Raw genomic sequence first — 26,307 nt, 5'->3', positions numbered from 1 at the left:
TCCGACGGGGCCGACTGTGGTTGATAGTCGTTAGCCGTCCATTCATAAATGTAGTCCTGTTACTGTTCCTGCTTGTATTTGCTTCATGAAGGTTACTGTCTATTATTGTTTTTACTTGAAATGTTCAATAAATATATTTTCAACACTAAATAACCACTCGTTACACCCAAGGTAGGCAGAATACAATCTCTGAACACACAACACATCAAACCTTTAAGTAGATGGGCTACAGTAGCAGAAGACCAAACCGGATGTCACTCCTGTCGGTTATTACCAGGAAACTGAGGCTAAAATTCACACAGGCTCACCAAAATTAGACAATAAAAGAAACGGAAAAACGTTGCCTGATCTGAGAAGTCAATTTCAGCTGCGACGTTCAGATGGTAGGGTCAGAATTTGGTGTAAACAACAACATGTATAGATCCATCCTGCCTTGTATCAATGGTTCAGGCTGGTGGTGGTGTCATGGTGTGGGGGATATTTTCTTGGCACACTTTGGGCTCCTTACTACCAGCTGAGCATCGTTTAAACCCCACAGCCTACCTGAGTATTGTTGCTGACCATGTCTATCCCTTTATGAATACAGTGTACCCATCTACTGATGGCTCCTTCCAGCAGGACAATGCATCATGTCACAAAGCTCCGATCATCTCACCACTGGACAATGAGGTCACTGTACTCCAATGGCCTCCACACTCACCAGATCTCAATCCAATGGCCTCCACACTCACCAGATCTCAATCCAATGGCCTCCACACTCACCAGATCTCAATCCAATGGCCTCCACACTCACCAGATCTCAATCCAATAGAGCACCTTTGGGATGTGTTGGAATGGGAGATTCGCATCATGGATGTGCATCCGAGAAATCTGCAGGAACTGTGTGATGCTATCATGTCACTATGGACCAAAATCTCTGAGGAATGTTTCCAATACCTTGTAGAATCTATGCCACCAAGAATAAGGGAAGTTCTAAAGGCAAAAAGGGGGTTCAACCCGGTACTAGCAAAGTGTACCTAATAAAAGAGGCCGGTGAGTGTTTATGGAGGTGCGGGATGTAGGACCATCATTCCAATCCTCACTTCCTTATTTAGTGAACCACCTGAAACAAACAAGAAGATAGGAGCTGGGACTTTTCATACCTCACTGGCTACATGCTTGTTCCAGGCTCTGAAAGCAGGATCAGGATGACGCCCTCTGCAACTCTAAAAACAAATCAGTAATAGAAGCTCCCACATTTCTACACTCCAGGTTCCATTAATAACGTCCATTAAGGTTTCATTGTTCTGTCTCCACAAGTCAAATTGTCCCTCTCCTGCCCCACTGACCAACCAAGAAGTGCGAGGAACTCTTCCAGAGCGGGACAAAGCCAGCAATAATAACCGGACAGGGTTCTAAATCTTCTCCACTTCATCCAAAACTAAAAAAGCTGTCTGGAGCCATCACTTGCTGCATGCTTGTTACGATTCACTGACTCAATAGAAACAGCCAGGAAATCGGTATTTCCAAGAGGAGGCCAGGGATGATCAACTTCCTTTAAAGTGTTCACCTTTACAGAGACACTAAATAGGTCACCTAACACCAGACCCCAATCCCCTGGTCTCTGCTACACTTCCCTCAGAAAATGCTGAGCTATCAGTACCCCTGCAGTTTTTCCACAGGTACGGGGGGGATTTGAAATCCCCGCTGCCGTCTCTGCTCCATCCTGCACCGCCAGGATAGACCATAAGGATTCTGACTGGTCAGCACACTCCGTGTAACAGCGCAAGGCAATCACAATTCATCTGGGTCTGCTTTGGCAGCACAGGGTGGAGGAGGGAGAAAAGTGGAAATTTCATAGAGGAGCCAACAGCGGGTCAGATGAGAAGGAGGAGGAGGAGGAGGAGAAGAAGAAGCCAACAGCGGGTCAGAGGAGGAGGAGGAGAAGCCAACAGCGGGTCAGAGGAGGAGGAGGAGGAGGAGGAGAAGCCAACAGCGGGTCAGATGAGGACGAGGAGAAGCCAACAGCGGGTCAGAGGAGGAGGAGGAGGAGGAGGAAAAGCCAACAGCGGGTCAGAGGAGGAGGAGGAGGAGGAAAAGCCAACAGCGGGTCAGAGGAGGAGGAGGAGGAGGAAAAGCCAACAGCGGGTCAGAGGAGGAGGAGGAGGAAAAGCCAACAGCGGGTCAGAGGAGGAGGAGGAGGAAAAGCCAACAGCGGGTCAGAGGAGGAGGAGGAGGAAAAGCCAACAGCGGGTCAGAGGAGGAGGAGGAGAAGCCAACAGCGGGTCAGAGGAGGAGGAGGAGAAGCCAACAGCGGGTCAGAGGAGGAGGAGGAGAAGCCAACAGCGGGTCAGAGGAGGAGGAGGAGAAGCCAACAGCGGGTCAGAGGAGGAGGAGAAGCCAACAGCGGGTCAGAGGAGGAGGAGGAGAAGCCAATAGTGGGTTAGAGGAGGAACAGTTGCTCTTTAAAAATCATGATTAAATCAAGCCTTTTTACTAGTGGATTTAAATCAAATCCACCCCAATCCAAAAAAAAAAAAAAAATGGCTTTGCATACACTTGAACTTGAATGAAGAAGAAATAGCAGTGACTACCTACTGTGATTGGCAGGCGATGCAAACTCTGTTCTGTACACAGACAGCGGGCCCATTACGGGTGACAAAGGCCCGCATTATTCTGCAGTCAATTGCCCGTTCATCTCTTTACGAGGACGATCTGATCCTGGCCGGCATGCAAAAAGGACAGAAAGTGACAAACAAGTTTGCAGAATCCTGAAGCGATGAGCCTCCCTGTAATCTGAAAGGTTTCCTCTTCCTCACAATGAGTCTTTGTGTTTACAACACAACTTTCCTCTGTTATCAGGCGCTCGCTGAAGGTGTGGCCTGACATTCCTCCCTGGGAAGATAGTGCGGCCCCTCGCACAGCACTCTGGACTGCCCCAGGTGCCAGGCATGCAGAAGGAAGACCCCGGGCACTGACTCCAGAGCCCGGACTAAGGTGCCCACAGCACAGCCTGTACAATATAGAGGATGGAATATTCCGGCCATTGAAAGGAAATACCAAGGGAGGAGAACATGCCAACTGCCGATTCTGCAAGCTCTAGGGCAGTCACCCTGATCCATGCTGAACTATGCAATGGAGGTTATTTACTAAAACTGGAGAGTGCAAAATCTGGTGCAGCTCTGCACAGAAACCAATCCGCTTCCAGGTTTTGTTGTCAAAGCTGCTTTGAACAAACTGAAAGGAGTTGTAAAGGCAGAATTTTTTTTTTTATCTTAAGGCCTTCCGATAAAAAAAAAAAAAACTTTGTGTGTAGCAGCCCCCCCAGCACCCCCTAATACTTACCTGAGCCCCATCTCTCTCCATCAATGTCCACGAGTCTCTTAGCTGTCCAGAACACTCCTCTTGATTGGCTGAGAGACAGTACTGTCAAAGGCAGCTAGCTAATCAGGGGAGAGAGGGGGTGGGGTCGAGGCTCAGTGTCTGAATGGACACAAGGAGCTGCGACTTGGCTCGCAAACTGCATGCTGAGGGGGCACTCGACAGGAGGGAAGGGCCAGGAGGAGCGAAGAGGGACCAGAGAAAAGGAGTAACAGAGCAGGTTTGTTATTAAAGAAAAAAAACGGAGAGACTTTACAATCACTTGAATTTAGAAGCTGATTGGCCAACATGCACATCTGTACCAGATTCCGAGTGCTCCAGTTTTAAATCTCCCGGGCGAGTCGCAGAGCGGAGAAAGCCAGCCAGTAAAGTCTGCACTTGCAACTGTACGCAGGTTCCAGGCTGGGAACGCACCCCGGAGTGATGTCAGGATCGCAGCAGTGATGGCCTCCCCACCACGCGGCCATCACCACGGGTTCCCTCCGAACTGAGCTTCTCACAGATATTAAAGTGTTACTAAACCCCGGACTCTGCATTCACTATATCTGGTCTCCCACAGTACACAGAAGATGGAAATTCAATTATTGTAGTATATATAAAATGCTAAATACCTTTTCTCAACAGCAGTATAGAGCAGTCTTGTGAGAATTCTATCAGTGTCTGGTTAAAGCATGTGGGAGGAGTTTTCATTCTCCAGTGACTGTCCTATGAGGCTGCAGGACCCCTGACTCTGTCTGGACAGTGCTGATTGGCCCTGTGCTGATCACATGCACCCTCCCAAAAAAAAAAAAAACTGTCTAGCAATACACAGCAAACTGAGCATGTGCAGCTTGCCCCCAAGGAGCGGTTCTATCAGGAGATGGATTGGGGACAGTGGAAGGGGACAGGATCAATCAGCCTTTATACACAATGCAGAGGATTAACCCCTTGGCGAGTATAACAAACACGCTTTAGTGTATATACAGACCAGGCTTTACAAAGAACGACAATATTTTAAGCTGTAGAATTTCCAGTATGTGTAGAATCAGGAAATATGTAATAACCCCCCCTCCCTCTCCCCCTCCCCCTCCAGCAGAAGCATTTAAAGACAAATCTTAATCCATTTCCCACACACAAGCAGATCTGAGTTGTCTGCGATCAGCGACATTACCAGCAACACAAACAGATTAGCATGAAAACGCCCCTCGCGGCTCGCCATGTCTGCACGTTGCATCTTCAGTACAAAGTGTAAAGCTCACAGCCGAAGATTTATTGGCTCCAAAAGATCAGAAAAACATGAAGCATTTATACACGATTTTCTTTTGTCCCGCGGCCACGTATTTTCCAGGAGACAATACGAGTTATACCCGCAAGGTTCATCTTAAGAGCTCTTTCATTGGAGCGTCAGTCTTCATCACCCCACTATAAAGTGACCCCCTGATCCACAGTGGATCACTTTTCAGGAGGGTGGCAGAGCAGCGGCTGCCAGACATCCATTGAGGTGATATCCTGCTTGCCTCCTAAATGCCACCCTCCCCCACTTCTCGGGGGGGGGAGGGGTGAGGGGGGGGGGGGGTTATATCAAAATACCACGCTACAACTGCCTGGTTCACAGGTGCAGCGCGGCCCCACAGGCAAAGCATGTGTACTACACCAACTGACTGCAGATGTGGCATTAAAGGCCCGTGCACCTTGAAATCTTGAATACAGTAGATGCCCATTAAAAAACCGCCTATTGCATTTACAGATGCATTTTTGCACGTGCTTTGGATGCATTTGCACTGCGTTAAGTAACGCTTTCAAGCGCTTCCTCTGTGTTGGTTTTCTATAATATGGATTCTTGCACTATCATCTCATCTAGTACCACTTTCTGTGGTCAGCTTGGGTGGTATAAACTAAAATCAACCGCATCTTTTTATCACCCCTTTGCCATTTGTGTAGAATGGGTGCCAAGGCCGATGGCACATGGTCAACTTTCCCATTACCGATCCTGCCCATTGCCCGTTTCTCCCTATGGAATCGCTCCCTTTGTATGCGGTGCATACTAGCAATTGTATTTATTTATTCATTTATTTTTAAATACCAAACATGTTATACTAACCTGCTCTGTGTAAGGCCTTGTACACACGGTCGGAGATTCCGACAACCAAATCCGTCAAGTTTTGTCCGACGGATCTTGCCCGAAGCTGTTGTATACACACGGTCGGACAAAGTTGTCGGAAAATCCGATCTTTCAGAACGTGATGACGAAATTTCGTTACGATGGGACTACGTTCAGGCTAGTAGCCAATAGCTTTGATGTAGGAATTTGATCTGAGCATGCGTGGCACTTTGTCCGATCGGAAATTCTCTACACATGATCGGAGTATGTCCGATCGAACCAGTTTGTCGGAAAATATTTCCAGTAAGTTGGAAAATTGGGTCCGACGGATATTCCGATGCATACCACACACAGTCGGATTATCCGACAAAACGGTCCGATAGGACACATTCCGACGGATTCTCCGACCGTGTGTACAAGGGCTAATGGTTTTGCACAGAGCAGCCCCAAATTTGCTACTTCCTGGGTCCCCTCGGGTGCATTTCTTTTATAAAAAGTTGAAGCTTTAGTATCACTTTAAATAAAAAGAATGACAAAAAATAAAATAAAAAATATGCCACAGGTAGGGTTTAGGCTCCTTATCTTACCTTCCAGGCGATCTCTAGCCAATCCTGGCTCTGCACCAGTCGGGCGCACAAAAATTGTGACAGGACCAGATCCATTTCCACAGGTCATGTGATCAGAGTCCTCTGAGACTGGGGACCGGTGGGACAGAGAGGTCAAGGTGCTTGTTCTTCAGTGTAAAAGGGTACAATAATATACACAGCGTGTAATACGGGCAACACACACACACGATACAATGAAGATTATCAGACCCAATCGTGGGCTGCTTCTGCTACAGAGAAAAAAAAAAAAAAAACGCACACACTTGGAGAGATAAAAATAAACTCTCTCCGCTCTCTCGTTCACGTTCGGCCTGGGTGAAGATGGTCTCTGGTTTCCTTTTGTTTGCGATTTTTCACAAAAGCGTTTGGCGGCCCCGCCTCGCCGCTCAGAAGAGGACATTGTTCCGACTCCTACAGGTGCTGCTTTTCACATAACAAAATGGAGACAGCGGCTGCAGCCTGCTTCCCTCCGTTCCTTAAAGGAAAACTCCGGCTTTGCAGGAAAAAAAAAAAAGGGATATACCCTAAAGAACTGCTGGTGGCCACTGATGACCGTCTCTCTGTAATTCTAACTTCCTGGCTGTCCTATGCGGATCTTGCGGGTTCAATACTTTGCGCCAAGGCCCAAAACACAACTTCATAGCAAGCGAATCTCATGCTCCAGGTCACAAGTCAGAAACGAGTGAAGATAGAGGACAAGCATGACACCCCGACAGAGAGCAAAGCTGCAAAGATACAAGTATGGTGCTGAAAAAAAAAAATGACACCAACTAAAGGACCTGGCATCTGCCTGCTCAGTAGGGATCAACAGAAAGATCACCCGCTGAGCAGGCGGATCCACTTGGACTGTCTGAAAGGGGCCCAATACATCTCAGCACTGTAGATTTCCTACAGCCTCTTCACAGCAACTTCTAATCTACACACTTCAATGGCTGCATGTTATTTCTCAAGGTGGGTTTCTCGACGGTGGCAACAGTGCACTATAACTGGGGTATAGTGGATTAAAATGGCCGCTTGTAGTCACCATCAAAAGCCCGTGCGACAGCGTGACAACACAGGAGCCCACTTGGGGGATAAAGGACAGAGCGTTGTCACCCACTAACAGGATCACCACTTATGAAATAAAACCTGTAGATTTAAAAAAAAAAAGGAGACGTTCACCTTTTCCAACATGTTAGACCCATACTTAGGGTGTAACATGCACCAGCCCCCCCCCCCCCCTTTCCGCAGGATCTTCTTACCACCAAAATGCTTTTGGAGTAAAAATGTATCCAAAAGATAGTTTTCTATTTAAAGATACAATAATAATTTTGTTTATTCAGAATGAAATGTAGCTTAGTTATGCATGAGGCTGTATATTATGCAATATTTACATTTTTGGTAAACTCATTCAATGAATCCAAACTCTGCAAGCTGAGATAATATGCACTGCAATGCATTCACGAAATCTCACAGTAACCACAAGATAAAAGAAAGTTCTGGAATAATCCTTTATCCCCCATTGTTTTGCAATTCCATGTACACTACAAACTGTGTGACTGAATCAGTTCTGATATTTTTACTAACTTGTTATTATAAATTTCATTTAGTTTGCAAATATTAAAGATTCTAAAGACCAGCAAGGAGGAGTCCTTATATTTAACCACTTAAGCCCCGGACCAATTTGCAGCCAAAGGACCAGGCCCCTTTTTGCGATTCGGCACTGTGTCGCTTTAACTGGCAATTGCGCGGTCGTGCGACATGGCTCCCAAACAAAATTGGCGTCCTTTTTTCCCCACAAATAGAGCTTTCTTTTGGTGGTATTTGATCACCTCTGCGATTTTTTTTTGCGCTATAAACAAAAATAGAGCGACAATTTTGAAAAAAAAATGCAATATTTTTTTACTTTTTGCTATAATAAATATCCCCCCATAAAAATAAAAACCGCAATTAGCAATTATTGATTGGTTTGCGCAAAAGTTATAGCATTTACAAAATAGGGGATAGTTTTATAGCATTTGTATTAATATATATATTTTTTTTACCAGTAATGGCGGCGATCAGCGATTTTTATTGTTACTGCGACATTATGGCGGACACATCAGACATTTTTGACACATTTTTGGGACCATTGTCATTTATACAGCAATCAGTGCTATACAAATGCACCGATTCCTGTGTAAATGACACTGGCAGTGAAGGAGTTAACCACTAGGGGGCAGTGTAGGGGGTATGACGTGGTGTTTTTTTTATTGTAGGGGCGTGGCCTGGCATGTGACATCACTGATCGTCCCTAGCCACACTAGGAAGCACGGGGAGAGGTTTGTTTACACAGACCTCTCCTCGTTCTTCAGCTCTGTGACCCGATCGCGGGACACCAGCGGCGATCGGGTCCACTGGTCCCACGGCCACGGAGCTCAGGACCAGGTCGGGAGCATGCTCCCGACCCACGGCTGGGCACTTAAAGAGCAACGTACAGGTACATGATTGTGCCCATCCATGCCATTCTGCCAACGTATATCGGCGTGAGGCGGTCCTTAAGTGGTTTAAAGAGCACCGGTCAATTTCAGATCCATCGTGGCAGCGCCTCTTAGTGGGCATCCACTCACCTGCTGCCAACAATTTTCTTGTCTATATAATAGAACTGCACGATTCTGGCCAAAGGAGAATCGCGAGATTAAAAAGATCACCATTCTTTAACAATTCTGCCAACGTAAAATCCTTCATATTATACAAAATAAAATTGGGCTAACTTTACTGGTTAGTTTTTTTTTGTTTTGTTTTTTCATTAAAGTAATTTTTTCCAAAAAATTGCATTTGAAAGACCGCTGCGCAAATAGTCTGACATAAAATATTGCAACAACCACCATTTTATTCTCTAGGGTCTCTACTAAAAAAAAATATAACATTTGGAGGTTCTAAGTAATTTTCTTGCAAAAAAAAAAAAATATATATATATATTTTAACTTGAAAACAAGAAAAAGGTTTAGTGTTTAAGTGGTTAAACTTCCCTCGTTCACACACTAAGAGACGGTTCACACAGGGGCAGCACGACTCACAGAAGCGACTTGCACGCGACGTCAGCGGCGGCTTGCAAAATGACTTCTGTATAGAAGTCAATGCAAGTCTCCTGAAGTCGCCCCAAAAGTAGTACAGGAACCTTTTTTCTAAGTCGGAGTGATTGAGTCGCTCCTATTAGAACGGTTCCATAGTACAGAATGGAGTGCGACTTGTCAGGCGGCTAAGTCGCCCCTGTGTGAACCCGATCGAAGTCTATTCCTTTGACAAATTGTTACAATGTTTATACTTAAGTTCCACTGCTAAAGAATGTTGTGATTCTTGGCAGACTTGTCAAGATCTCAATGGGAAAAAAAAAACTGTGATAACAATTCTTGACGATTAATCGTGCAACTCTAATATATAACAGAACAAAAGGGAACAAATAAAAGTTTACAATTAGAGCTTACACATACGCTTTAAAGTAGAATTCCGGGCTCTAAGCCTAAAACTGCTCCCATCCCCCTACCAACTCCTATACTACCTACCCTGTAGAAGTAAAATGCTTACACTCTCCCTTTTGTCAGGGCACTGTGGCCCAGTCACTTGATTTCCCCAGCAGCGGCTGCAGGGGAGAGGAAAGCTAGACTGGATGGCGACGTCACCCATAGGCTATGGGGCATGCGTTGTCAGCTGTCCCTCCTCTCCCCTGAAGCTGCCTCATGGAGCCGATCATGTGACAGGGCTGGAGCACCTTAAGGATAGGCAAGTATAAGCATCTTCCTGCTATAGGGAAGTTGGAATAAGAGTTTGGAGGTGGGTGAGAGCCATTTTAAGCTTATTTATAGCCTGGAGTTCCACTTTAGGGCAAACATGGGGACCGCTGTTGCCTGAAAATGCCAGCTGCCTGGTTGCCTCCTAAACCAAACTAGATTACGAGTTCAGAATATGCTTGCATGCCCTTTTCAGTGACTTCGATCTGAAGCTGGGGATGAAAATGACAAATGGTTATCAGGAGCTAGTCTGCAACCATTTTTTCATGACAGGTGCCCTTCGAGTTGCATATTAGAAGGACTCGGAATGCTCTCATCGGCAATACACAAGTAATTTTACTTTGAGGAGGGAGACAAAGCTCTATTCGCACAGCCCACACGCCATCACGCTGGCATACTCAGCTGCTGGATGCCTCCCTCTCACCAAACAATGCTCAGGGTCTCCGACATGAAATAGAATATTGTGGATGACAGTGCTGAGGCTGCAGGCTGGACTCTTCCCCCCCTTTACAACCAGTGTTTACAAGGGCTCAGGCCACGCCCCCCACCACCCCGCACCAGCCAACCACCGCCGGGCATCTCTTTATCATGGCACATGACTGCTATTGTACTAGGCACACGCTGCACGTCTCCAACAAGACCTTTGTCAAGAGTCACAACACTGGGAGCTTCATTGTTCTGCTGCCACAGTATTCAATGCATGATGTCTTAGAGGTTAAGTCCACTTAAAGATTTTATTATAGGTAGAGCCGGGTTGGCTGACTCCGCTCCTTAGGTTCTTGTACACTTATCGGCCACTTTATTAGGTACACCTTGCTAGTACCAGGTTGGACCCCCTTTTGCCCTCAGAACTTCCTTCATTCTTCGTGGCACAGACGCAGCAAGGTGTTGGAAGCATTCCACAGAGATTTTGGTCCATAGTGACATGATAGCATCACACAGTTCCTGCAGATTTCTCGGATGCACATCCATGATGCAAATCTCACGTTCCAACACATCCCAAAGGTGCTCTATTGGATGAGATCTGGTGAGTGTGGAGGCCATTGGATTGAGATCTGGTGAGTGTGGAGGCCATTGGATTGAGATCTGGTGAGTGTGGAGGCCATTGGATTGAGATCTGGTGAGTGTGGAGGCCATTGGAGTACAGTGACCTCATTGTCCAGTGGCGAGATGATTGGAGCTTTGTGACATGGTGCATTATCCGAGAGAGGTGGTAGATCAATCAGGGTGAAGGGACTCCTTTTCGGCAGTGAATGTCTGGAGTGTTCACCCGAGAGCTGGTAGCTCAATCAGGGTGAAGGGACTCGGCAGTGAATGTCTGGAGTTTTCACCCGAGAGAGGTGGTAGATCAATCAGGGTGAAGGGACTCCTTTTCGGCAGAGAATGTCTGGAGTGTTCACCCGAGAGAGGTGGTAGATCAATCAGGGTGAAGGGACTCCTTTTCGGCAGAGAATGTCTGGAGTGTTCACCCGAGAGAGGTGGTAGATCAATCAGGGTGAAGGGACTCCTTTTCGGCAGAGAATGTCTGGAGTGTTCACCCGAGAGCTGGTAGCTCAATCAGGGTGAAGGGACTCCTTTTCGGCAATAAATGTCTGGAGTGTTCACCCGAAAGCTGGTCATCAGAAGATGGGTACACTGTAGTCATAAAGGGATGCACATGGTCAGCAATACTCAGGTAGGTCATGGTGTTTAAACAATGCTCAGCTGGTAGTAAGGAGCCCAAAGTGTGCCAAGAAAATATCCCCCACACCATGACACCACCACCAGCCTGAACTGTTGATATAAGGCAGGATGGATCCATGCTTTCATGTTGTTTACACCAAATTCTGACCCCACCATCTGAATGTTGCAGCTGAAATGGAGACTCATCAGACCAAACAATGTTCTTCCAAACTTCTGTTCAATTTTGGTGATCCTGTGCGAATTGTAGCCTCAGTTTCCTGTTCTTAGCTGACAGGAGTGGCACCCGGTGTGGGAGGGTTTATAAGTGTAGCGGTTGATCCTGCTAGGGGTCACCTGATGGACTTACTGTGCCCTTTGCCCCTGCTGTCGGTATTTGTAGTTCTCTCTGTGGGCTATTCTTCCACCCATGCTATAAAGATATGGAAAGCCTAAAGGTGACAACGTGCTCCTCAATAAAAGAAACGCTTTGTGTGTTGTCACTCTAGAGCAGGAAGTGCGCTACAAGCAAGATCCCAAAGTTAAAGTAAAAGGGAAAAACATAAACCTGAAGAAAGATAGAGAATGCAGCCACCACATCCAAGCACTTGCAGGCTGCAATGATTTTTTTTGTCGTTCTGTTTAAATACACTTGACAATAACTGATAGTTGAACCTACAGAAAAATACACAATCGTCTTCCTGTGAGACTAAAAATATAAATACAATTCTCCTTATCTGTATTCTGAGAAATATCCTGATTCCTTGCTTTTCTCTGAATGCATTTCCTTACGAAAGCAAAATGCAAAGAGAAAACGCTTAGCAGTATCCCCTACGGTGGTTTAATGTCTGCACAGACATCTTGCTGCTGGCAAGAAGATTCTGGGGACAAGCTGACGGCCGGGTGACATTTGCCCACAGGCGGCTGGGAATATGACAAGTCAGACACATTGGTGGGTGAAGAGCAATCATTCCGAAACTGCTGGATAATGTACACACTTATTTCAGCACAGCATTCCAAATTGACAAATTTTAGAAAGTAAATCCAAGCCTTCTAGTACAGGGACGTCACAAATCCTAGGAGGCATCAGGGCCACCTCTCCCCAGCAACTACGCATGCTCCGGGGCCCGCCTCCCCCCAGCACTGCGCATGCCCTGGGGGCCCGCCTCCCCCCAGCACTGCGCATGCCCTGGGGGCCCGCCTCCCCCCAGCACTGCGCATGCCCTGGGGGCCCGCCTCCCCCCAGCACTGCGCATGCCCCGGGGGTCACCTCCCCCCAGCACCATGCATGCTCCAGAGGCACGCCTCCCCCCCAGCACTGCTCATGCTCTGGGGGGCCCGGTAAAAGGTAAGGGGGTCAATTTTTCTTTAAGCATTGCCTCTCCAGGCAAAATCTAAAGTGACTTGCAAGGTCTTCATCCCTTAACCTCTTGCCGACCACAAAGCATATGTGGAGCTTCAGGGATTATGGGCCACAATGCCCACATGCCCTCTTGGGGGCCGAGGTCTCTGTCCTAGAACAGTAACCAAGTTGTCACAGACAGCTCCCGATCACATCACCACTAGGACAGTCAATTACAGCGGTCACGTGATTGGAAGTCCATCCCCCTTCCAGACCTACTTGAGGTCTGCTAGGAGGGGGTGAGAAGGGGTTAACATTGATATTATGCCAACATTTATATGTGCTTTAGTAGCTTAAGACCCTGCGTTTTCCTTTAGGCTTGGTTCACACTTATGCAGGTGCAACCAAGCGTAGGTGTGCTACGTGAAGGTCAGCCCTTTCTAGGGGTGCACGGAATGGACATTTTGGTGCCGAAACTGAAGGATGCACTAAAAATATTAATATTTTTATATTTATATCATATTCAACTTTTTAATTAATATCAATTTAAATCAATATGAATTTATTGTTGGCCATCACCTTTAGCGCAGAAAAGGTCAAGAAAAATGCAGCCTGTGGTCTCTGTCCATCTCTTGTATCGTGTCCTCAGTCTCTCTGACCATCTCTTGTATCGTGTCCGCAGTCTCTGACCATCTCTTGTATCGTGTCCTCAGTCTCTGACCATCTCTTGTATCGTGTCCTCAGTCTCTGACCATCTCTTGTATCGTGTCCTCAGTCTCTGACCATCTCTTGTATCAGGTCTGCTATCTCTTAAAAACTTAAGCACACTGCTAATAGTATTAGCAAAGTTGCCATTTGGTGCACCTCTAGCACACGTGATACAGGTAACGGTCCGAGACTGCAGACATGATTATAAGAGATCAATGCAGCCTACCAGTGCCCATCAGATGCAGCCTACCTGTGCCCAGCAGCCTCACCAGTGCCAGTCAGATGCAGCCTGCCTGTGCCCAGCAGTCTCACCAGTGTCCGTCATATGCAGCCTACCTGTGCTCAAATGCATTTTACCTGTGCCCATCAGCCTAACCAGTGCCAATCATATGCAGCCTGCCTGTGCCAGTATGATCAGTGATCTATGTGTGTTACAGAGTTGGCTTTGAATTGCCCGGGCCGCAGTAACAATGTCCCGCCTCCTGTGATCACGTCACACCGATTCAATGTCCCGGCATTGGATCAGTGTGCCGTCTGTGACAGGAGGCGGGACATTGTGACCACAGCCCGGGCAATTCAGCACCATGACACACGAAGATCGTGGTGAGGAGGGAGGGGAGGACTGGGGGCCCCATTGATGACACTCAACTACACGCAATGGGCGGCACCTGGGACGGACCACGCCCTCTTTCATTATCAGCTGTTTGTTTCTTTCGGCCAAAAGAGAAAAGAAAAAAAAAGTTTTGGGGACGAAATTTCGGTGCACCTCTAGCCCTTTCATTTAAACGGGCCTGTCCTAACACAAAATAAATCCCTGACATTTTCCCAAAAACACGTCACACCAAGCCGTATCACCATTCGGCTTGGCATGCACAAAAATGCCTGCTTGCTGATGTGAAAGGATGCCACTGACAATTACAAGGCCCTGTCACACCTCTCCTAGATGGCAGCACGTTTCTCTTCGAGTCGAGAAAGTGGGCGATTTTGCCCGCATTCCCATCACACAGATATAAATCTAGCCTTACTTTTACCTGGTTTCCTGTGCTGGCCCAACAACGCTCCTCAGCAGCTATACTCAGAGCATCGGTCGGGGACTAGAAGTATCAACTCTTCATTACGGATTCATCATCTCTCTGCCCATCGGATTTTATCTCTACTGCGCATTTTGTCTTTATCTTTACTCAGTGATCACAAACACATCTACTGCACAGGCGTCTTATTCACATAGGCCGCTTACAGCTCAGTGGCAACCGTTTTCATGTCAAGCCAGAGAGAAAGCTCCACCTGCCACTTCCTCTGCAAACCACTTAGGTGGAAGAGTAGTGGTCATGTGACCGCTTGAAAGCAAATGAAAGCAAGTATTTAAAAGACAATTTCTAAAAAAATGTAACATGGTCAAGCCATGAAGCTAGGAAGGAGGGACCGTTCTGGATGGCTCCTCGAGGGCAGGGACTTGAGGGTGCTATAAAAATATAGCCATACAGCATCTCACAAAAGTGAGTACACCCCTCATATTTTTGTAAATATTTTATTCTATCTTTTCATGTGACAACACTGAAGAAATGACACTTGTCTACAATGTAAAGTAGTGAGTGTACAGCTTGTATAACAGTGTAAATTTGCTGTCCCCTCAAAATAACTCAACACACAGCTATTGAGGTCTAAACCGCTGGCAAAAAAAGTGAGTACACCCCTAAGTGAAGATGTCCAAATTGGGCCCAATTAGCCATTTTCTCTCCCCGGGTTCATGTAGCTTGTTAGTGTTACAAGGTCTCAGGTGTGAGTGGGGAGCAGATGTGTTAAATTTGGTGTTAACTATCTCACTCTCTCATACTGGTCACAGGAAGTTCAAAATGGAAAAAAACTGAGGATCTGAAAAAAAATTATTGTTGCTCGACATAAAGGTGACCTAGGCCAGTGTTTCTGAACTCCAGTCCTCAAGGCGCCCTACCAGGTCAGGTTTTCAGGATTTCCCTCAGATGAAGTGGCTGTGGTAATTACTAAGGCAGTGAAACTGATTAAATCACCTGTGCAAAATAATGAAAAGCCTGAAAACGTGACCTGTTGGGGCACCTTGAGCACTGGAGTGGAGAAACACTGGCCTAGGCTATAAGAAGATTGCCAAGACCCTAAAACTAAGCTGCAGCATGGTGGCCAAGACCATATAGCGGTTTAACAGGACAGGTTCCACTCAGAACAGGCCTCACCATGGTCCAAAGAAGTTGAGGTCACGTCCTCAGCGTCATATCCAGAGGTTGTCTTTGGGAAATAGACGTACGAGTGCTGCCAGCATTGCTGCACATGTTGAAGGGGTGTGGGGGTCAGCCTGATAGTGCTCAGACCATACGCCGCAAACACTGCATCAAATTGGTCTGCATGGCTGTCGTCCCAGAAGGAAGCCTCTTCTAAAGATGATGCACAAGAAAGCCTGCAAACAGTTTGCTGAAGACAAGTAGATTACTGGAACCATGTCCTGTGGTCTGATGAGACCAAGATAAACCTATTTGGTTCAGATGGTGTCAGGCGTGTGTGGCGGCAACCAGGTGAGGAGTACAAAGACAAGTGTGTCTTGTCTACAGTCAAGCATGGTGGTGGGAGTGTCATGGTCTGGGGCTGCATGAGTGCTGCCAGCACTGGGGAGCTACAGTTCATTGAGGGAACCATGAATGCCAACATGTACTGTGACATACTGAAGCAGAGCATAATCCCCTCCCTTCGGAGACTGGGTCGCAGGGCAGTATTCCAACATGATAATGACCCCAAACACACCTCCAAGGCGACCACTGCCTTGCTAAAGAAGCTGAGGGTAAAGGTGATGGACTGGCCAAGCATGTCTCCAGACCTAAACCCTATGGAGCATCTGTGGGACATCCTCAAATGGAAGGTGGAGGAGTGCAAGATCTCCAACATCCACCATCTCCATGATGTCATCATGGAGGAGTGGAAGACGACTCCAGCGGCAACCTGTGAAGCTCTGGTGACCTCCATGCCCAAGAGGGTGAAGGCAGTGCTGGAAAATAATGGCGGCCACACAAAATATTGACACTTTGGGACCAATTTGGACATTTTCACTTAAGGGTGTACTCACTTTTGTTGCCAGCAGTTTATACATTAATGGCTGTGTGTTGAGTTATTTTGAGAGGACGGCAAATGTACACTGTTATACAAGCTGTACACTCACTACTTTACATTGTAGCAAAGGGTCATTTCTTCAGGGTTGTTCAATGTCCAATCATTATCACTGTTAGGAAAAGGTAATCTAAGGAAAATGTATATTGTGTACTCAAGTTATATCTTAGGTTACACAGTCCTAACATGTACTTCAGGCTTCAACTCCAGTGTTTTATTTTCTGTGTCCTAATCATCTACTATAGGTTTAATTATTTTTGTATGCTTTGTTTCAAAACCCTATAAAAAAAAAAAAAAAAAAAAAATGTAGAGGCATAAAAATAAAAAAAATGATAAAAAAAAAAAAATTGATTTAACATCATTAGATTCCAAACTGCGAGCACATACAAACCTTCAGACAGGAGTCACCTGACAGCCATTCTAGGCTGCAGCTGAAATTCTTAGCAAAAAAAAAAATCAAAACAAACCTGTCATGCGATCGCGGCTTCTCAGCAAGAGCCGGTGTACGCGGAGGCTTTGGCCCGAGGGCTGGGAAATCAGCTTAGCCTGTGAGTGACCAGAGCTGGCCTGCCTGCAGCAGATGGCACGCTGCTATGCAACAACCCGGAAATGTAACGTATTGCCTGCCGCATGCTGAACACCTTGTTCTCTACAGCACAGATGGATGGGACCCCCCCCATTGTGAAGTGACAGGAGATGGGGGGGGGGGGGGCATCCAAACCATTAGGAAACATTCAGGAGGAGTGAAAAAGGAGGAAGATCTCCCCAAAAAAGGGCACAGACAGCGATATAAAACAGAACTTTTTATCTACATTACATACTCTGGACTGCAGCACTTGATACGCTATACATAAATATGACCTCTGCACTCCATATAAAGTTATACATTAAAGTAGAACTCTAGGCAAAGATTGTTTTTTTTTCATTTTGAATAGTGTAAGGGAGGGTTGTTATAACATCGTAATTTTTTTTTTTTTTTTTTCCGCCATCTGTGTCCCATTGCAGAGCTTTCCCTTCACTTCCTGTCCCATAGCCAAACAGGAAGTGAGGGGACATCCCTGCTATTTTATAAAATTGTAAACGCTGCAAGGAAAAAAAAAATAAAAAAAAAACCCTGCAAGACAAAAAAGGCATAACGAGTTGGTATGCATCGCATAGCTCATTATGAAATACTCAGCTTAGAACGCAGCTGTTACAGCGGCGCCCGCACACCGCAGACACTTTTCCTGGCGTTCCTTCCGAGTTCACGGGCTCCGGCGCTGTGATTGACATCACGGGTTTGGAAGGTATGGCACCCGTGGCCGTTTCCTTCAGAGGGCTAAACAGTACACATTCAGGAGAGATTTTCACTACCTATAGGTAAATGTCTGCAGAGGAAATTTACGTCATATTTAAAAGTGATTGTAAACGTTTTTTTATTTTTTCTATTTTTTTTTAAACAAACATGTCATAATGACCTGCTCTGTGCAAGGGCTTTGCACAGAGCAGCCCTGATGCTCCTTTTATGGGGTCCCACAGCGGTGCTCCTCCTCTTCGAGTGCCCCCAAAGAGATTTCATCAAAGATTGTTCGATGACCCCACAGAGAGCAGCTTTCCATGGGGGCACCCATGCGGGCACACTCCCAAGTCCTGCTGCTGCGTCCATAGACACAGACAGCACAACTCTGCCCCGCCCATGCGTCACTGGATTTGATTTACAGCAGTAGGAGCCATTGGATCCCGCTGCTATCAATCTGTCCAGTGAGGACCCAAGACTGGAGCTGCTGTGCTGGAACGATCAGGTTCAGGTTAGTAAAGGGGGCGGAGGGGGGGGTGCTGCACTACAGGAGGCATCTTAATGCATAGACTGTACTAAGGTGAAAAAACATGAGTTAACAACCCCTTTAATACTCCGGATTGCACACTAAGCAACACACTGTACATGAAACATACTCCAGACCATTGCACTCAATACAGCATGCTGTGCATGGCATACTACAGACCCCTGCACTATATACAACATGCTGTGCACAGCATACTACAGACCACAGTACTATATACTGTTGTATATAGTGCAGTGGTCTGTGGTGCTGTACATGGGCATACTACAGCCCTCTGCACATTACATACTACAGACCACTGCACTCAATACAGCATGCTGTACATGATATACTACAGACCTGCACATTAACTGCTCTAGGCCACTGCACTATATACAACATTCTGTACATGGCATACTACAGACCATGGCGCTATACACACACACACACACACACACACACACACCATGCTGTACATGGCAAACTACAGACTACGGCGCTATATACAACATGCCGTACATGGCATACTACAGACCTCTGCACATTACATACTCCAGGCCACTGCATTATATACTACAGAGCTCTGCACATCACATACTACAGACCACTGCACTCAATACAGCATGCTTTACATAATATACAACAGACCCCTGCACATTACATACTACAGACCATGGCACTATATACAACAACATGCTGTACATGGCATACTACAGACCTCCGCACTATATACAAACATGCTGTACATGATCTACTCCAGACCACTGCACTTAATATAGCATGCTGTATATGTCATACTACAGAGCTCTGCACATTACATGCTCCAGGCCACTGCACTATATACTACATGATATACTACAAACCCCTGCTTTTCTACAAAACATGCTTTACATTACATACTACAGACCACTGCACTGTAAATGACATTCTGTGTATTATATTGCCCAGAGGACTGATCTCTATACACAGGACTGCTGCACTATGTACATTACACTCTGGTCCTTTGCACTCACAGCTTGATGTTTGGATTTGTGGGCAGATTTTGCCCAGGATTTCAAAGCGCCGAGATGTGAATGACAAATCTCAGAACGCACATTTGGGATGCCATCCATTTGAATGGCACCTAAAACATTGGTGCAGTTCTGCCGCAATTGTCACGCGATAAATCGCGGCAAACCCCGTCATGTGAAGCATATCACTCCAAAAAAATAAAAAAAAGCCCAGGAGCTACATTTGGGTGACATGCTTCACGTGCTGCGAGTTGCCGCGATTGATCGCAAGTCAATCACGGCAGAACCACACTGCAAGTTTAGGTGCCATTCAAACGTATGGCATGTCAAAATGTGCGTTTCTGCAATTTGTCATTCGCACCTCAGCGCTTTGAAAATCGTGGGGAGAACCGCGGCAAACGCCGAGGCGTGAATGCAGTCTTTACAACGTGCTCCACGCTGCAAGCCCCGGAACACCAGGTTCAGTATAATAATCTGCACATTACAAACATTGGAACGCCGCGTTTTGTACAACACATAAAAATATTTCGGATTGTTTTATTCTGAACACCACGTTCTACATCGCATACTGCAGATCTCTGCATACTGTAAAACAATTGTACATGCCACATATCGTGTACCACATCATTCTGTAAGCTGTACGGTTTGCTCCATACGGTAAAGGAAATGTGTAAGTTCTGGATATAATTGTATTCTATTTTGTATGCATTGCACACACGGCACTACTAATGTTTTCATTACAATGATTAGAATTAGCCTGCCTATGTTACGCCCCTTGTTACCATAAACGTACAATTGTAATGTTAATGTGATGCCTACGTAATCCAGGTGTATAAAACCCTTCAATTGCGTCATAATAAAGGCAGAACAGTTATTTGGAAAGATGTCGGGCGTATCTTTGTGTCCGTTCCCTACTGCAGCAGTTATTATTGATTTGGAACCACTAATCAAGATGAGGATAGGAGTCGCCCATCTACAAAAAATTCCATGTCAATACCATGGAACACATTTTGCATGCTTTACACTATACAAAGCAAGCTGCACTTTGTACACTCAGCTCTACATTACATTCCTCAGATTGCTGAACTCTCTGCACTTTGCTGTACAGTACATTTAAAATCACTAGGATTTTTTTCCTGAGAACGCCGGATTTCATCCTGCTCTCACTTCTGCTAGTCTACCATGCACATAAAGCCAAATTGTAAGATATCCACAGATCAGTGAATGCCATCCCAAAAAAAAAAAAAAAAAAAAAAAAAAAAGAAGGACAGATAAACGTCCGGCTTTAGTCTCTGGGTCCAGGACCCACTGCCGCTTTTCCATGGGTCCTGCCAAATGGAAGGCGGCACACGAGGTTAACGGGCACAATCCTCTCCTCAGTATTGTAATTGGGCCCTTTCTACAGACAGCTATCGTCAGTGAGATCCGATCTGACGCCGATTTAACGAGGGCGATTTCATCGACAACTAATCGATTATGAAATTAATCGATTACTATTTTCATAAATCGATTAATCAGCCAGTAACATAATGGGGTTTAAAAATAAATAAAATGAGCTTTTTTCTGCAAAAAGCACCAAAAAACACACAGATGTGATCCAGGTCTAAGATGTCTAGTAACAATAGGGGGTTAAAAAAACTAAAACTAAAATGAGCCCTTTATAGTGCAAAAAGAGCAAATAATCGCCACTGTAAATTTTACTTTAACAGTTCTACATGAAAAAAAAATTAACCCCTTACAGTAGTGATTATCTGCTTTTTTTTGTACTATAAAGGGCTAATTTTACTTTTTGTTTAACCCTGTTATGTTACTACACGTCTTAGGCCTGGTTCACACCTGTGTTTTTTTGGTGCTTTTTGCAGAAACGCTCTACAGTTCATTTACATGGTTTCCTATGGGACACGTTCACATCTATGCTTTTTTCAGCCGCTGCGTATTTGGAAAAGGGACGGGGACTTTAAAAAAAAAACAAAAAAAAAAAAAACACACAAAACTGTGCTTTTTCAGTTCAATTTACTTCAATGGAGAAGCTGCAGAAAAGCATGCAATGCGTTCTTGCAGTAATTTGTGTTTTTTAATCTGCCCAACAAACTGGCCAAAAAAATTTCAAAAACTGAAAATCGCAGCAAAATCAGAACGCACAGCAAAAAGCATTGCAGAAACAGGTCAAAAGCAAACTGCATAGGTGTACACAGAGCTTTATGCTGGCCACACAGAACAATTTCCAGACAAGAATATTCAGATGAAAAGTCTTTGTACATTCGCTGAATGCAAGAATGTTGTATGAAATGTTAATTCATTTCTGAATGCAAACCACATACACTGTCTGAAAATTGCTTTGACCAAGAAGTTTTACTATTTCCAAATTTTCCCATCACTGTGGTTGAAAATGAACGTCTATTTGACCCCACTAACGATTAGAAAATTGAAGAAACGTTCTTAACCACTTAAGGACCGCCGTATTGCCATTATACGTCATCAGAATGGCACAGGCAGGCACAAGCACGTACATGTACGTGCCTGCCTTCCAGCGGGTGGGGGGTCCGATCGGACCCCCTCCCGCTGGATACGACGGTCCGTTTCCCTCCGGGAGCGATCCGTGATGAGGGGATGGCCGTTGGTTTCTGGCCACCCCCTCTCGATCGCTCCTGGCCAATGACGAACTTCCTCCCACTGTGTATTGTTTACACAGGAAGGAGGAAGTGGTCATTCTCCTCGGGGCGGTCTTTTTGACCGGACTACGAGGAGAAGACTAAAAGTAAGTCCACCAAAACACTACACTGACACATAGGTACACAAACCCCCCCCCCCCCCCGATCCCCCCCCCAGTCACAGTGTCACTGATTGCATTGATCATTTCTTTACTGATCAATGCATTCAGTGTCAGTTGTAAAAGTAAAAACTGTCAGGGCAGTTAGTGTTAGGTCCAGGGTAGCCCCCTATCACCCCCCAATAAAGATTTAACCCCCTGATTGCCCCCTAGAGTTAACCCTTTCACCCCCTTTTGCCAGTGTCACTAAGCGATCATTTTTCTGATCGCTGCATCAGTGTCGCTACTGTCGCTAGGTAGCTAGTTATTTTTTTAGGTTCACCGCCAGGTTTTTATATCGCTAGGTACCCCGATATACTACCCAATAATGGTTTTAACATCCTGATTGCCCCTAGTTAACCCTTTCACCCCCTTTTGCCACTGTCACTAAGCGATCATTTTTCTGATCGCTACATCAGTGTCGCTACTGTCGCTAGGTAGCTAGTTATTTTTTTAGGTTCACCGCCAGGTTTTTATAGCGCTAGGTACCCCGATATACTACCCAATAATTGTTTTAACCCCCTGATTGCTGCTAGTTAACCCTTTCACCCCCTTTCACCAGCGATCACAGTATAAGTGTCACTGGTGACGCTGGTTAGCCAGTTAGTTATTTAGGTTCCCCGTCAGGTTTTTATATAGCGCCAGGGACCCCCATATACTACCTAATAAAAATTTGAACCCCCTGATTGACCCTAGTTAACCCTTTCACCACTGATCACCGTATAAGTGTTACGGGTGACTCTGGTTAGTTTGCTTTTTATAGCATCAGGGCACCCACCATTTATTACCCAATAAAGGTTTAACCCCCTGATCACCCGGCGGATGATATCAATTATGTTTTAGGGTCAGGGTCTGCGTCGCCCCAGGCAGCGCTAGGTTAGTGCCAGTACCGCTAACACCTTCGCGCAAAGCATACACCTCCCGTAGTGGTATAGAATCTGAACAGATCAATATCTGATCTGATCTATATTAGCGTCCCCAGCAGTTCAGGGTTCCAAAAAAACGCATTGTTAGCGGGATCAGCCCAGATACCTGCTAGCACCTGCGTTTTGCCCCTCTGCCCAGCCCACCCAAGTGCAGTATCGATCGATCACTGTCACTTACAAAACACTAAACACATAACTGCAGCGATCGCAGAGTCAGGCCTGATCCCTGCGATCGCTAACAGTTTTTTTGGTAGCATTTTATATTTAAATCCGGAAGGCAGTGCTTGGTTTTCGGGGTCCCGTACGTGGCTAGGCTCCCAAAAAGTCCCCCACATGTGGTACTCGGGAGAAGCAGCAGAATTTATTTTGGGGTGTAATTTGACTTATGCCCATAGCATGTGTGAGCAATATATCATTTAGTGACAACTTTGTGCAAAAAAAAAAAAGTTTGTAATATTCCCGCAACTTGTGGCAAAATATTAAATATTCCATGGACTCAACATGCCTCTCAGTAAATAGCTTGGGGTGTCTTTTCAAAATGGGGTCATTTTGGGGGGTTTTGTGCTATTTTGGCATTTTATGGCCTTCGAAACTGTGATAGGTAGTGAGGAGTTAAATCAAAAATTTGCACCCTTAGAAATCCTGAAGGTGGTGATTGGTTTTCGGGGTGCCGTGCGCGACTAGACTCCCAAAAAGTCCCACACATGTGGTATCCCCATACTCGGGAGAAGTAGCGGAATATATTTTGGGGTGCAATTCCACATATAACCATGGCATGTGTGAGCAATATATCATTTAGTGACAACTTTTTGTAAAAAAAAAATTTTTATTTTTTTTGTCTTTATTCAATCCCTTAGGACAAAAAAAAAAAAATATTCAATGGGCTCAACATACCCATCAGCAATTTCCTTGGGGTGTCTACTTTCCAAAATGGGGTCATTTGGGGGGGGGGGGGGGGGGGTTTGTACTGCCCTGCCATTTTAGCACCTCAAGAAATGAGATTGGCAGTCATAAATTAAAAGCTGTGTAAATTCCAGAAAATGTACTCTAGTTTGTAGACGCTATAACTTTTGCGCAAACCAAAAAATATACGCTTATTGACATTTTTTTTACTAAAGACATGTGGCTGAATAAATTTTGCCCTCAATGTATGACTAAAATTTAGTTTATTCGATTTTTCTTATAACAAAAAGAAGAAAATATCTTTTTTTTTTTTCAAAATTTTCGCTCTTTTTCCATTTATATCGCAAAAAATAAAAATCGCAGAGGCAATCAAATACCATCAAAAGAAAGCTCTATTTGTGGGAAGAAAAGGACGCAAATTTCGTTTGGGTGCAATATTGCATGACCGCGCAATTACCAGTTAAAGCAGCGCAGTGCGAAATTGGAAAAAGACCTCTGGTCCTTAAGGTGTTTATTGGTCCGGAGCTGAAGTGGTTAAAATTAATTTTTTTTTTTTTTTTTTGAAGGAAGACATTGTTTTTTAAATAAAAATAGAAAAATTGACCCAAGTCTGATGATATTTACCAGATTCACCCTTTAATAGTATAAACAGTATTTTTCCTCTAATAGTCTATCTCTCCTCTAATAGTATATACACTACATCTCTCTCTCCTCATAGTACACTACATCTCTCTCTCCTCATAGTACACTACATCTCTCTCTCCTCATAGTACACTACATCTCTCTCTCCTCATAGTATATACACTACATCTCTCTCTCCTCATAGTATATACACTATATCTCTCTCCTCATAGTATATACACTACATCTCTCTCCTCATAGTATATACACTACATCTCTCTCCTCATAGTATATACACTACATCTCTCTCCTCATAGTATATACACTACATCTCTCTCCTCATAGTATATACACTACATCTCTCTCCTCATAGTATATACACTACATCTCTCTCCTCATAGTATATACACTACATCTCTCTCCTCATAGTATATACACTACATCTCTCTCCTCATAGTATATACACTACATCTCTCTCCTCATAGTATATACACTACATCTCTCTCCTCATAGTATATACACTACATCTCTCTCCTCATAGTATATACACTACATCTCTCTCCTCATAGTATATACACTACATCTCTCTCCTCATAGTATATACACTACATCTCTCTCCTCATAGTATATACACTATATCTCTCTCCTCATAGTATATACACTATATCTCTCCTCTAATAGTATATCTCTCCTCATAGTATTAATAGTATATCCCCCCTCATAGTATATACAGTATCTCTCCTCATAGTATAAACAGTATATCTCTCTCCTCATAGTATATACACTATATCTCCTCTAATAGTATATCTCCTCCTCTAATAGTATATACAGTATATCTCCTCCTCTAATAGTATATACAGTATATCTCCTCCTCTAATAGTATATACAGTATATCTCCTCCTCTAATAGTATATACAGTATATCTCCTCCTCTAATAGTATATACAGTATATCTCCTCTAATAGTATATACAGTATATCTCCTCTAATAGTATATACAGTATATCTCCTCTAATAGTATATACAGTATATCTCCTCTAATAGTATATACAGTATATCTCCTCTAATAGTATATACAGTATATCTCCTCTAATAGTATATACAGTATATCTCTTCTGTCTGTTATTCTCAGAGTGGATTCGATATTTTGCTCCCTAACCATATAGTTGGTTATTTATATTTACCACTGCATAGCGAGATTTAAAGAATAAATTGGCTTTTTTTAAACTTTACATATTAACTAAATTATACCTCCACAGATGGCTGGAATTTTGGCCGATCCCCAATTCAAGCTGAGGATGGCCCTGTGAGCACCACCCACGGAAAAAAAAAAACTAAATTGGAGATGTGTATGGGGGCCTTCCCACAGACTGAGGACGAGTCATTGTGCAGCATTACCAAAGTTGGCTATAGATGAATTTAAATGTTGATCTGTGTGTGGCCATTCCTGTTCAACAGAAGTCAAACTATCTGTCAGCCGGGAATGTTGGAAAACTTTTGTTGATCAGCAGCTGCAGCCGCTGATCAGTGTATTCTGAGAGCTGAGAGCGCCACTGTCAGAATACAATTCCTTCATCCACCATATTAGAGATTGTTAACTGTTATGAGC

The 26,307-nt window shown here is 44.8% G+C and overlaps 1 protein-coding gene across 3 annotated transcripts in view; it reads right to left on the bottom strand.

Moving 5' to 3' along the window:
* The window catches only part of OTUD7B (OTU deubiquitinase 7B), a 120,520-nt gene that overhangs the window by 55,973 nt on the left and 38,240 nt on the right, over positions 1–26,307 (bottom strand). Inside the window, exon 1 of one of the 3 annotated variants that reach the window (XM_077464246.1) lies at positions 2,578–2,842. The exons of 1 other annotated variant lie outside the window; for it this stretch is intronic. In XM_077464246.1, the coding sequence (XP_077320372.1) occupies positions 2,578–2,629 (52 nt within the window). In that variant the 5' untranslated portion in view covers positions 2,630–2,842. Of the gene's footprint in view, positions 1–2,573; positions 2,843–26,307 lie in introns of those variants that run through there. One more of the 3 variants, XM_077464248.1, reaches the window with a different exon arrangement.

The sequence above is a fragment of the Lithobates pipiens genome, unplaced genomic scaffold, assembly GCF_037356315.1.
Source record: "Lithobates pipiens isolate NorthernLeopardFrog02 unplaced genomic scaffold, aLitPip1_a1.2 Scaffold_30, whole genome shotgun sequence".
NCBI classification, from domain to species: Eukaryota; Metazoa; Chordata; class Amphibia; order Anura; family Ranidae; genus Lithobates; species Lithobates pipiens.
The sequence above is the reverse complement of the archived record's forward strand: the minus strand, read 5'-3'. Positions and strand labels throughout refer to the sequence as shown.